The sequence below is a fragment of the Argiope bruennichi genome, chromosome 9 (assembly GCF_947563725.1).
Source record: "Argiope bruennichi chromosome 9, qqArgBrue1.1, whole genome shotgun sequence".
Classification (NCBI taxonomy): Eukaryota; Metazoa; Arthropoda; class Arachnida; order Araneae; family Araneidae; genus Argiope; species Argiope bruennichi.
The window spans coordinates 758,762-773,621 of NC_079159.1; the positions used below are offsets into that span (position 1 = coordinate 758,762).

The 14,860-nt window shown below is 29.4% G+C and overlaps 2 protein-coding genes across 2 annotated transcripts; both read left to right on the plus strand.

Moving 5' to 3' along the window:
- Positions 1 to 40: 40 nt before the first annotated feature.
- LOC129984400 (cleavage and polyadenylation specificity factor subunit 4-like) lies at positions 41 to 1,220 on the plus strand. The gene has a single exon (XM_056094278.1). It carries the CDS (start codon positions 147 to 149, stop codon positions 990 to 992), a length of 846 nt encoding a protein of 281 aa, XP_055950253.1. The 5' UTR covers positions 41 to 146; the 3' UTR covers positions 993 to 1,220.
- Positions 1,221 to 12,186: 10,966 nt separating this feature from the next.
- LOC129983905 (uncharacterized) lies at positions 12,187 to 13,110 on the plus strand. The gene has a single exon (XM_056093603.1). It carries the CDS (start codon positions 12,187 to 12,189, stop codon positions 13,108 to 13,110), a length of 924 nt encoding a protein of 307 aa, XP_055949578.1.
- The last annotated feature ends 1,750 nt before the right edge of the window (positions 13,111 to 14,860 follow it).

Consider the following 14,860-nt stretch of genomic DNA (forward strand, 5'->3'; position numbering starts at 1 on the left):
GAATTTGAGAGTTATGAATTGTAGTGAAGTGCAAAAAATATTGGATTTGATTGGTTTGTAGTTGGTGCTGTTGGTATGAAATGAGAATTCAAAGATAACTTTGTAATATTTTATTTGTTTTATTTGGCTAATAAAATAAAATAAACATGGAGGATATCGTCGCCTATTCGGGGAATTTAAGATTTGATATCGAAGTTGCATTAGAACAACAATTAGGGGCTTTACCCTTACCTTTTCCCGGCATGGATAAATCGGGAGCATCTATATGCGATTTTTACCTTAGAGGCCTATGTAGTAAAGGTTCATCTTGTCCTTTTCGACATGTTAAAGGTGATAGGACTGTTGTCTGTAAACATTGGCTTCGGGGTCTTTGTAAAAAGGGTGATCAATGTGAATTTTTGCATGAGTATGATATGAGCAAAATGCCCGAATGTTATTTCTATTCTAGATTTAATGCTTGTAGTAATAAAGAATGTCCTTTTCTACATATCGATCCAGAGGCAAAGATCAAAGACTGTCCTTGGTATGATCGAGGGTTTTGTAGGCATGGACCTAATTGTAGGCATAGACATACTAGAAGAGTGATTTGTCCTAACTATATGTGTGGGTTTTGTATAGAAGGCCCTAATTGTAAATTTATGCATCCAAAATTTGATTTACCCATACAGGATCCAGGCCAACAACCTAAAAAGAATACTATTACTTGTCATTATTGCTCAGAGCCAGGTCATAAGGCAATTTCTTGCCCAAACTTGCCGCCAGAAGTACGAGAAGAACAAGGCAGTAGAGCAGCTGCACCAAATACAACTGCACAACTTGTAAATATACAAATACAAGATGGTCTGAAATCTGGATACAGACCAATTGAGCAAGTGACATGTTTCAAATGTGGCGAGAAAGGACATTATGCTAATAAATGTCCTAAAGGCCATTTAGCATTCCTTAGCCTTGCTTTACAGAACAATCCTCGACCCCAATTGCAGCAGTCATAAAAATTATAGCAAGCATTATAATCATTATTCATTTATTACGTCATTTCACTTAGAAATGCGTTTTTAAGTTTCTTATATGTTGCATTAGAAGTAAATGAAAATTTATCAATTACTTTATTCATGATTTGTTGAAAATATTTTTTTTTTTTCAGAATGTTATTTATTTCATTTTACTAATAATTACTTTTGGTTTATTTTAATATATAAATTATTTAGTAAAGTTTTATAAAAATTATTTGCTGTTTATATCCATAATTATATTTTGTTAACATTTGATAGCATTTAAATACATTTCAATAATATTTTACATTTGAGATATTAAAACTGAATCAGCATGCCAGTAAATTATTTAATCTCTTTGTTGAAGAAATTATTATTGGTAAGTTTTTCTTCTTGAGTATGCAGTTCTCTTTTTTCACAAACAATGCTTTGTTTAGAAAAATATAAATAGTTTTTTGGAATTTCAAATATACCCAAATTTTTGTTTTGATTTTTTTTTTTTTATTTAAAGAGAATAATAAGTTTCTTTAGCTTTTGTATTTTACTACTATTATCAAATATAAAGTAATAACTAATTAGGAAAGTGAGTTCTTATTTAAAATTGGTATCAATTTATTTATTTGCTATAATATTTTCGAAATATTGTTAGTTTTAATTATTATAAAAATTCATCAGTTGTGCTTCAGTTCACTCAAATTTTTTTTGGATATTTATTATAAATGGAATTAATGAATTTTTGATATTGAGAATTTGTGCAAATATAATGGTCATTTGTTTTTAAGAATATTTTATTGAGGAAATAAATTTTGATAAGTGAAGCTTTATATTAAAAAAAAACTTTGTTATTGAAATAATCCTATTGTATTGTTTTACTCTGATGAATCCAATGAGATATAAGATTAATATTTCACAGTTTCAGTATGACTTTCAATTAAAAAGCAAGTGTTTCACCCCCCCCCTTATTGATTCTTATCTTGGATTGTATGAATGATTCCAGTAGAACAGATTATCTTGAAATGTTTCTTTTTAATAGTAATATGCAGAAAAATTACTTACGGTTTGTTTTTATTTCTATATTAATTGTAAAACTTCTACATAATCCAGTTTATCAATTATGAAAAAGAAATCTTCAATGGCTCATAGCTCAATTGTTCATATTTATATATGAAAAAATTTTTAAGAAACTTTCTGGACATTACTACATCTTTGTATAGTTCTATAACATTGTATGATAATTTTTTAAAAACTCTATGCTTATGTTTTTCATATTTTCCTCACCCACACAAATATTTATTATGATTGTATTTTAAAAATTAACAACTGAAACTTTTTCTCATTATTTTGATTATTTTATTTTGAAAGCAAAATAAAAATATTTTATGAACAATATAGTATCAATCCATTCAAAGGTGATATTCATTATTTAATTGTTGATTTACTGTAGAATTTGAATATAATTATCTGAACTGATTTTGTTAGTCCAAACAATAAATTTTTAAAATGACATAATTTATTACATTTGTTTATATATGAAAAAATACATATTTTTAGCATGGTTTTTATATAAGTACAGTCTCTAATACTGTATTTCCATTACACTTCATTATTATAAAATTATTTACAAGTAAAGATGAGGAGATGCTTTTCAAATATTAAGAAAGTAAACTTCAACAATGGTACAAAAAAGATTTCCGACATATTTTTCTTCCCTGAAATTGCTCATTGAAATATAAAAATATTCACTTTCAGTTTTGTCTTGATTTCTGTTTAGCTGTTGCTTCGGTTTTCAATCTTTTGGTAGCCTATTTTTGTCTACTCGTTTTTCCTCTGGTAGCACTAAATAATGATAGAAAATAGAATTTTTGAATCTGAAATATTTTTTCTGTAAGGTGTTAATAGTTTTAACATTAAATATTTTTGTAAGAATATTTGTTGCCCAAACTATTCCTGAACTGATCATCGCCTATGTTAACATTGCCATTGAAAGATTTTATGTTATTAAAATTAACATTTGTTAACATAGTTGCTCTGTGAAGTAAAAGTTATAATTTATAAATCATTAAACTATTGAAATAACTTTAAGCAGTGTTTATAATGCATTTTATTTTTTTATTATTTCAAATCTTATATAAATACATTTATATTTTCTCTTTTGCAATATGCAGTAAGAAAATGTCTTAATTTTTCATCATTTAAGTATCAAAATTTGACTAAAGTCTTGTGCTATAATTAAAAGTTTTCCTCCCTTACAGATTCAATTTTATAGCACGTTTATATTATTAATGTATATACATTTCTTATATTTTGATTGTGAAGATTTTTTTAATAAATTTCATTTTATTTAATGTTATATTTGTTGGGAATATGCCATATTATCAAATGAAAGTTGTAAAACAGGCAGTCTTATAGCTTAAATTGTTTTACAGTATCAAGAGAAATTGATAATTGTGTTATTGCAAAAGTACATATCCTATTGATGATTAATAAAAATCTTCAAATTTTTAGAAGTAAATATAAAAATGTTATCAAAGTTTCTCCAAGTGAGTTAATATATGAATATTATTAAATTAATGTAATTAAATTTTAATCTGAAAATGTGAATTTAGGGTTTTGTTTACCATATTGGTATTTTTTGCTTATAATATAATTGCAAGTTGATTATGATGTAGTTTTTTTTTTTTTTTTCATTATTATTATTTATGATGTATTTCGTCTGTTGTAGTGTAAAAATGTTGCTGGTTTTTTTTAAAAAATTGTATTAAAAGTATTAATGTTACTTGAAATTTTATTTTAATTCACATGAATTTTGAATAAAACAAGTCAAAAATATTCTGAATTAGCTAAATGTTCTAATATTGTCTGTATGTGATGCTCCTGAAGATGCATATTTTGTATCTTCTTGTGTTCAATAGGCTATCTTGTGAGTACTTTCCCATTAGCACATCTGTAATTGATGTCTGGTATAGAATTTGCTGGGAAATAAATTTTGAATAGAAATGAAAGAAAAGGAAATTGATGGATTCTTATTTGTTTACTTTGTGATTAGAATGTCTTTATATTTAAAAATACTGTATTTGTTACATTTGGTATGCAAGTGAGCTGCTACTGTTTTAATAGAAAAACTTATTTATTATTATTATATAATTATCAACTACTCTACAAAAAATCGCATAATATGTGTATAAAGTTGTGTTTTTTTTTTTTAATTCATTTTTATGTTCAACGATTGATTTTTTAAAAAGCGTTTTGAAACAATATCTGAATTTATATCTTAAAAATTACTATTATGATAAAAATTATTTTTTCTCATTTGAAGTTATTTTATCGAAAAGGAAATAATATAATTGAATAAAAACTTTAAATTATCTATATTGAGGAAGAAAGAAAGGATTCTCTCGTAATTTTTTTAATTTCCCTTGTATTAAAGAATTTCATTTCCAGTTTCAGTAGCTGTCTAAGCATAAACTTATAAAAGTAGATAAAAGAAAAATTTCTAAAATAAATATTGTGTTTTCAAGAATTATAAATATTTGTTCGTAAACTTTATTGAAATACTTTTTTAATATTATTTTAAACTATATTTCATTTTATATGTCAGGTGATATTAATTAATTAAATGTTCTCAGAATATATGGCCATCTATTTCAATTTTATAGTTTTCATCATTAATTAGAGTGTAGTTTGGTCACTTTTTGAAATTTATTTTTTGTTCTTGATAAATTATTTTTCATTCATCTCATATTCCTGTTTTGCATTTATAAAAAAATGAAGTATTGTGATAGAATGATTAGTTAATTCGAAACTTTTGTAAACATCTATAGATATTCTATTTAATATGTACTGAAGGTTTTATTTCGTCAGTGTATGAGCATTCTAATTCATGAAAATTTGGATATTACTAAAAGAAGAAGAACAGATATTAAATTCTTAGATAAATATATTTTGTATTAGTAAATTATTTTTTAGCATAAAACTTTTATTTGCTTTTCTGTGTTTCATTTTAAAGTTTTCTGTAGCATACAACCAAGAGATCATCGTCTTGTAAATAGGAAGATGTATCCTTGTTCTGAAGCATTCATCTTGCAAAAGGTCTAAAGTTTTAAGAAAAATGAAATGCAGTATGTGTCACATCTTCATTGCAGTTACCTTTGTTTGTCTCATGAACTTGTGCATTTCTGAGAAATTACATCTCCCTAAAATTAGGATCTTCAAATAATTTTAAATCTGTTTCTTCATGTATCTCATTAGAAATAAATACAAACTATACAATACAAATGAATGTATATAATAGTTAAAAAAAATTATGTATTAAAGAAATCGGTGAAAAATAGTATTTTATGTTTAGTTATTTCAGCTTGAACTGTAATTGTACTTAAATAATTCCAAGAATTGGTTTATTTAAACTAACTGTAATTGTACTTAAATAATTCCAAGAATTGGTTTATTTAAACTAACTGTAATTGTACTTAAATAATTCCAAGACTTGATTTATTTAAACTAAGTTTGTTAGGAAATAAAAGCTATTACCGATTGTAGTTACATTCACATCCTAGATAGAATTTTTTCAATGGAATATTTTACATCATTTGATTTTAAAAATTAACATATTTGCATTGAGATTATATTTGTATTTTTTCTGGGGTTTTTTTTAATAAATAATAATGTGAAAATTTCTAACTTTTTTTTTTTTCAAAATAAGTCAATTTTTTATGGTTTTCTATTAAGTGAAATTTATCCTCAGATGAATAAAGGCAGGTCTTATATAAAAGCGTTTTAACTTTTATATCAGTATTTATTTTTCAGTTTTGTCTGTGATTTGATTCAAACTTTATCCATCTTACTGTATTCCTTTTATAATAAAATTTTCTGTTATTTATTTATTATCAATGTTTTCACTTAACATTATTACAATTAGCCATAGTTGGGCATTGTCAGTAGTTATAAATAAATCTTATTTAAGTAAATGTTTGTTTTAAGGAAAGTAGACTTTCAAGTTATGAAGTAGCCAAATAGAAAAATGTTTCATGATTTTAAGATTTTTTGAATGGAAATAAATAATTACTTAAAAAAATCCTATTGTATGTTAGAGTTCTGATTTCAAAGTTTATGCTGAATATTTTAAGAATGCTATTTCAGTTACTTGCTATCTTTAAATGCTTAATGGTTTAATCATACTATAATGTAAAAGCTGATGCACAAATGTTTAAAGAACAATTTGCATAAATTCTGCTTATATTTTAATACTTTTTTTGCTGTTGAATTCTATGTAAAGTTGTACATAAATATCTTTTATTGTTGTACATTATTTTGAAAAATTGTATTTAAATGTTTTTATTTTTTGTTTGTTGGAAACAAAAGGTTTTTTTTTTTTTCTTAACAATTATAATTTTTTGCTGTTCTGTAAATTATTCATTTAATCCATTTATAATATTCTGTTGTATATCTATTGCTTGTTTACATGTGGAAACCTTTTCAGCATCTGCTATTCAAAGATCTCTTACTTTGAAGTGAATATTAAAAATTTAATTTTGAATTTCATATTAAGGTAAATTACTGTGTATCCTTTTCATTTTTTTAGTCAGCACTTGAAAAAAATGCATATATATAGAGAGATAAATATATTAGTTGTAATTATTTAGTATTACTTGAAAGACACTAAGCAAATCCGTTGTGTGATGTAAATTATTACAAATCTTAGTATTAAGATTTCATTAATTTCCATAGCAAAAAATTGTGGCAGCAGCTTATATAAATTTGAATATTTAGGATTTCATATTTAAAACGCAAAACTATCTTAATATGTGTCATACATGTTTCAGAACTCTATAGATACTTAAATAAAATAAAAATTTATTTCAGTATCCACGTGTAGCAATTAATGTTCACACGCTTTTTAAAATTTATGATAAAAGGTGCTTGGAAAATAAATTATGAATTTTTCATTCTTATTTTCAGGTTTTTATTTTTTATACTTAACACAACAAGAGAATGATTTGGATATGTTTTACTGTATTAAAATATTTTGTTAAGAATTTTTTATTTTACATTATTTAAAAAACAACAATTGCAATAACAGTATAAATATGCACAAAAACTTTTATGAATGTAGTAATAACCGATTAAACATATTTATCTTAAAAAACATAGTTCTAATAAATCCTAGTAATGGTTTTGCAAATGTTTTAGAAAAGAATAATCATTGTGCCACTGAAACACAAAAACTAATATACTATGCATGTTGTAGTTTTAGGTTCACTTTGTGATAGATTGTTGAGAAAAGCTGAATTAATTTCAATAAATTGCTATTTTGGAAAATTTTGAAATAATTAAATATTGATTAATTACAAATCTGACATAAATCCCAAAAGCCGTCAAGTAATTTATTTCTTATTACTTAATGTGATTCTTAATTCGTTTCAAGAACGAGAAGATTAAAATTGAATTTCAATGTTGGTAAAATGTTATTTTTCTTTTCTAGGATTGAACAATTAGTTTTTGCAAGATAATACTCAGTCAAGATGTACAGATTATTGAATGAATCCCACTTGAAGAAATGACTACTGTATTCGTTTAAAAAAATATTTTTGTTTTAAAAAATGTGTAATGTCAATAAATGAAAGAAAAACCTTCATTATCATAAAAACCAATAAAAAATATTGACATTTTTAAAAAAAATCCCACTTGAGAAAATTTGTACTAAAGCAGGAAATAAAAAGTTACCTTTAAGTCGTGTTTCGGTTGTTTTACCAAGGAAAGAGTTATTTTTACCATATGTTTATATTTTCTTTTGTTATGTTCCTCAATTGATACATTATCCTTTAAAAATATGGCAGATATATATAAAAAAATTTTGTCAAGATTATTTTAAACGCGAGCGGGTCTCAAAAATTCAATAATAATATATACGCATAGACGTTCAAAATGTATCACAAGAGATAGAAAGAGAGGGGGGAAAAAACCCAATATTTTAATACTTCTAAAAACAAATTGAAGTGGAGTTTTTAATTATTTGTTTGCAAAGTGTTAGATTAAATAATTTCTCAATGAAATTGGTATATATAAAATTGATCATATTTTATTATATTATTTTTATGTAGGATACTTATATAGAAGTTTTAAGAATGACTCGGAACTTTAGATTTTCTCTAGATTAGAGACTGCACTACATAAAAAAAAAAGAATCATTTATATTTAGAAGTAATGGACAGATTTTTAATGAAAGTATACTTATTGGTTAATTTAAAACGAAAGAAATACGAGTATGATCCACACCCTTGACCTCATTGCTTATTTATACGAGAAAGGTTAAACGATGGAAAGACGAAATGGGAGTTAGATTATGATCACAGTTATGCAACTCGGATTCATTGTGGAAACTAGGCAGTTTATGAACTCTTGTAGTAGTCGCTCCATTCTTGCTGTAAAGCTGTCTTGGACGGTTTTGAAAGCTAAATGGTTATGCAGGGCTCCTATATTACAACTGATTTGGAAATGTCGGACTAAACTTTATTGATACATACACTGAGTAACCAAATTATTATATTTGACACTTACACATACACCTGCCATAACTTCAAATTACTATCACTAGAGGGTGAGCTATTAAAAGTGAATACGGGACAAGGAATACTTCAATTGGATTTTTTATAGATTTTCGCTCTGACAGTCGATTCAGTATGACGTGCATTTATTGCTCTGCATCCAAGGCCCTTTCTTGATATAGATAGCTCTGTTCTTAAACACAAACTTTTTTTGCATGCTGCCCTGTATCAAATCTTTATTGATTAACGATGTACCATAGTTCCTTACATAGATGGGCTTTTCTCCGTCTATTATTTGAAGAAATTGCAACTTGTTTTAGCTGTTTTGGACTGTGCGTTTTCAACCCATCGTGAGAGATAAGGACCGCTGATATATTCTTGTAATGGCAGTCTGATACTGATACTAGAATCCGAGTCCAGATTGCTAATAAAAGAAATCCATTCCAGTAGACCACCTCCATCCTCCTCGCAAAGCTCCTACCGTGGCACCGGTAGTTCCCATTCCCAGGAGTCCACCCCTAGCACCTAAATCACAGCACACACGTTGCCGACGAAACTTGGAATATAATTTAAAAACCTTTCCGCCTGCAATTGAAGGGCTAAGACAGTCTATCAAATGTAATGGAATTAGAGAAGTTTCTCTCTCTGAATTCCGCTCCGAAGATGAAGCTACTAGTCCCTACTTAGAGAAACGCTGCCAAATTCTGATGAAATAAAGAACTAGGAAGGTGCAAGCAATGGAACCTCTTCAAAAAGCAAGTCTGTAATGGTTCTCTGATGTTTTTGAATCTGTAGCCAAGGAAAAAACAAAAGAAGCGACTTTCCAGCGAAGCCCCTTCGGCTTTAGAACTTCAAAAGAAGTTCCAAGCCCTGGAAAGAACTGAATAGATCACTGTAGATGATGATATCTCCAATAGGAAAATTCCTCTCATCAATCTGAAGCTGACAACGGGATACAATCTTATATTACAAGAAATCAACAGTATGTGCCCTAGAACCGATAAACAGTTCAGTAATGGATTCATCCAGATCTTTGAAAGTAAAGAATCTCGCAAGAAAAAAATAGAATTCCTAACCAAAAAGAAACAAGAGCATGTATTCTCTAAAATCCCAGATGAACGTCTCATAAAAGTCGGAATTAAAAAGTCTCTCTGTAGATGCTGATAAAAACTTATTTACTGCCGACATCTGCAACCTGAAATCCATCCTCTACCTCAGAATACGAGTTGAAACCTATAGATGCAAAAATAAAGCCACAATGTGCTTCAGCTGTAGAGGTTTCTACCACAGCGCAATAAATTGTAAATGCAACCCTCACTTCGCTAAGTGCGTCGCCTATCATGCCACCCAGGACTGCAATATTAAATTTAAGAATAGCTGAACCGACATCCAGTACCATCAAAGCTTAAAGAGTCGGCAGATGCAGTCCATCAGATATGGTTTCAAATTCCTTATACCACATCTCCATTCCAAGAAGAATCCATATGCAGTGTTAAGGACAAGATGTGGTCCAACATTGTATGGGGGGGGGATCATAATAATCTAGCCACTCAATGTATATATATATAACACTGTACTGTAAATTAAACGCTGTAAAAGCAATGGTCAGCCTCTCTTATTCTACATTCTGGAATTTCTATGGTGCAATTAACCACAATGATAATTTGTTTTCTAAAGAGAGTTTGAAATTTTTTTACTAGAAAAGGCTAAAATTGACCCATATGCAACTTGCAGTTCTTAACTGAACTATTAATATAGTTGTTATACTTAAGTCTTTTATTCAACGTTATTTCGAGGTATTCAGTTTCATCATTATATTTGATTTAGGACAGAATATTTTTGTTGTGGAAGGGCTTTACCTTCGTGATATCAATAATAATTTTCATTCTCCATTAGATCAGCCAGCGTCCCGGTTCACCCAAACGGTCATTTAGATGGTTGCCGGCAATTTTCTGCTCTTTGTTGCTCCGTAATGGATGTGCTGAAGCACAAGATTCCTAATTTGGACAAGCTCAAACTTCTTACCCGTAAAAAAGCTTCCAATTTTTTCTTACTCTGCATTTCTTTTCTTTATGAGGAAATAGAAACACCAGATGGGTCGGAACTTCTTTTTTTTTTTTAAATGAAAATTATAGATAAAATCATCAATTCCCACGTTCGTTTGTTTATGATGCGGTAATTGAAAATAACAAATCAATAATATCAAGTACAGTACACTCCCGATTATCCGCGGAATTGGGTGGCGCGGCCGCCGCGGATAACAAAAATCGCGGATAATCCGAAAAAAGCTAAAAATGGGTATAGCAAAAAGGAAAACAGTCATTCCAACTTTGAAAAATCGTTTTATGTACAATAAAACGTAAAATAAACAGCAGGAAATGTTTAACTAACGCTTAATATCTTAGTATATCACTCAAAACTAACCTAAAATGCATTTTGTTAATGAAAACAGAAAAGTGCTTTGTACTTACGAGAGGCGTCTAGGATACACAGAAAAATTAATACATATGTACTGTTTTAATACTGTAATGTATTATGTAATTACAAAAGCATAACTGTAAAACTGCACCTTTTTGAAAAAATCAGACAAAAAAAAAAAAACTTTTTGCGGCAGGCGCGGATAATCCGCACCGCGGATAACCCGCTCGCAGATAATCGGGAGTCTACTGTAATTCACAAGTTCGCTATTATTGTAATATTTTGAAAGCTGTTTCATGTATGGTAAAAATCCCACGAATATAATGCAGCTTGATTTTAAGATTATATTTTAATATTTACAGATTCTTTGAGAAACACAATTCGTAAGAATGTTTTAATGAAATATTCAAAAAATCGTTAAAGGAATGAGAACAGGTTGCCTCAAACTTCTAACGTAAGCCTAGGTTGAGCTTAGAAAGACTTTAAAGCACTTCAATACAATGTGATGAATATTTTCAAAAAATTTATGTTTCTTGCATAAATTGTAAAAGATATTTAATTTACCAAGCTGTGCGAAAAATACATTAGTGCCTGTAATACTTGTATGCTATTATTCATCCAAAATTCAGTAACTTTTGGTTTTTTACGTCATAATAAAACAACATTTTAACGAATAAACGGAATATTTTGTGTAAAGCAAAAATTTAGAATTATTTTAAGAGGGAATTCGTTTTTTGATTTGAAAGATATAACGGTCTTTTGTTTATAAAAAAGCGAAGTTGCGTTTAAAAATACTTTACGGTGGATTTTTTTTTTTTTTTTTTTGCATTTTACTCTCAAGTTTAGACAAGGTTTTATTTTTTGTTTCTCCTCATATTTCTACTCTGCTTGATTCAATTTGTCCGAGGTAAGATTGTTCCTTTATATTTTGTGTATTTTTTCTTCATTGCAAGCTGAGTAACACATTTGTATCAGTGCAAGACTTTAGTGATGATTCCTTTCAATTGAATTCTGAATCTCTCGCCTTCAACACGATGCCTCAAATTACTGACATTTATTTTTTGAATGAAAAACCTGCCAAGGACCTTGTGCTAAATTTAGGTCAGAAACATTACGAGGAAATAAACGTTATTTTTTCTAATGCGAATTCTTCTTCTCAAATACCGCTCACAAACCCCATTCTGATGCAAACTTTCATAAAGCAAAATATCGACAGACACTCAAATATCATGAACATGAGATTTACCCGGCGAGGGAAACTAATTTTTACTACAAAGGATCTGGGATGCACAAAACAACTTCTTGGCTTAGAACAGATTAACGATACTAAAGTTACTTCAAACGTTATTTGGGAAGGAGTTACTTCTAGATTTCTGCTTATTGATATGCTCACATGTGTTCCACTCAAAGAAGTTGCAGATGAACTGCGACAGTTTAATGATATTGAAACCAGAGAGATGAGACGTTTTGTCAAACAAAATTCGACACAACAAACTTCAATTCTCGTAACAATTCTGGGTACTTCTCTTCCAGATTCAGTTAAACTTTGGCTTACATTCCAGAAAATTCGACCTTTTATCGATCGGCCTAGACAGTGTTCAAAATGTTACAATTTCTTACACCTATCTAGGATATGTTCGAAAGACCAAGTTTGCCAATTATGTGGAACAGAACACGTTGGAAATTGTCAAAACCCAGTTAAATGCATTAACTGTCAAGGTTCTCATGCAGCAACATCTAAAGCATGTTCCTTGTACGTCAAAGAACAACAAATTTTGGATCTAAAATGTCGTAACCACCTCACTACAGGGGAAGCACGACGCTTATTTAATGCATTATCTAATACAACTTATGCGACTGTTGCTACATCGAGCACGGAACCCATTGACTTTGAAAAATCTTTAAACGACAAAATGGAATCCAGCATTCAAAACATCAACAAAAAGATGGAGCAGCATTTCAATGAGCTATTGGAAATATTTCAAAAGACGGTCGAGTCTATGGTGCAACAGTTAATTCATGTGATTGACAAAGGTGAAAAAATTAAATCTCCATCCAGGAAGAAAAAAGCTTTACTTAATGCTTCGAAAAACTTCACTAGTTCTACTAGTCAACCCATGCAATGGGACGCTGGTGGCCCTGCTGGGACTTCGGATTAATAATCTTTTTTTGCGCTTTGTTTTCTTTTTCCTGTTTTCTGTTCCTCTCCCGCTTTACTGCTTGTTATTTGTTTTCTCTTTGCAAAGCGCTGCTTCAGTTTTATCTTTCCCAAATGCTTGGGTTTTTTTTTTTTTTTTTGTGTGTGTGTGTGTGTGTGTGCGTGTGTGTGTGTGCGTGTGTGTGTGTGCGCGTACGTCACCCCGGTGTTTGGTTGACCTCTTGCAGAGTTTGCAGATTGTTTTTTCCTTTTCTGTTGGTTTAATTTATTAGGATGCGTTTTGTTCAGTGGAATTGCCGTAGTATTAGGAATAAAAAAAATCTGGCTTGGTTCCCCCCGCCCCTTCTCAATTTCAGATTTCTGGATTTTTCAAGAAACTTTTCTTCATGCTGAAGAAGATTTTAGTTTCTATAAAAAAAGGTTTTTTAGATCTCATAGGGAAGGCAGACTGGGAGGGGGCCTTTTAATTGGAGTCCCCGATCATTTGTCGGCATACATAATCCCTTCCGATGTACCTCAAAATTCGGACGTGGAAATACTCACCGTTAAAATCATTACAGCTTCTCTAAACTTTTGTATAGTTAACATTTACGCTCCTACAGGTTTTGACATTCAAATTTTCGGAAACTTTTTTAACTAACTTTCTGAACCAACGTTCATCTTTGGTGACTTTAATTTATATCACCCTTTTTGGGGTTCAACCACTTCTTCCAGACTCAGCAACAATTTTGTCGATTGGTTAACGGATTCAAATTTTGTCATTTTAAATACTTCGAACCCAACGCACATTACTCCTGCAGGTAACCAATCACTTCTGGATCTTACCCTTTGTTCCAAATCAATCTTCTGTAGCTCAGATTGTTTTGTTGCTGAATCATCTTTTGACAGCGGCCATTTCCCCATAATTTCCACCTGCAAAGTTTTACACAACAAACAAAGGTTCCTCACAGAAATTAAATGGCAATCTATTCTTTTTCAATCGGAAAAAATTTTTGAAGATACAAATTTTAACCTAGACTCAGTTTTATCAAACATTTCAGAAATCATATCCAATAATACTAGAAAAATACCTTTGAATAACAAACAATACCCACCCTGGTGGGATAAAACCTGTCACAAACTTTACAACCTTAAAATCATATATCGGAAGAAAGCATTAAGATGCATATTAACTAAATTTTGGATTCTTCACAAAAAATTCGCAAGCAGATTCAAATTTTATAGTAAACAAGCAAAACAAAAATTTTGGGATAACTTATGTAATAGTGCAAGAAATCCTCGTTTATTTTATTCTATCTTAAGAAAACCGAATCAGCAATATGAAGATAACAACTCCTTCAACACCATTTCTGTTAAGAATTCTTTTATCACAAACCCATTCGTGCAAAGTAATCTGTTCGCAGAATTTTATGTCAACAATTCCAGTTCTCACGAACGATTACCAATCCAGTTTACGGACAATCAGGAAAGCGAATTAAACGGAGCACTACAAATGGAAGAATTACAATTTGCAATTAAAAAATCAAAAGCAACAACCCCAGGTCCAGACAATATTCCCGCATCCTTTTTCAAAAAACTTAACAAAAATGTAAATTATTACATCCTTCAATTATTTCAACAGATTTTTAACACAGCATATGTTCCCAAAACATGGAAACATGCACTTACTATTCCCGTTCCAAAACCAAATAAAGACAAGCTTCAGATAACATCATATAGGCCAATAGCTCTAACATCTGTTTTTTCCAAAA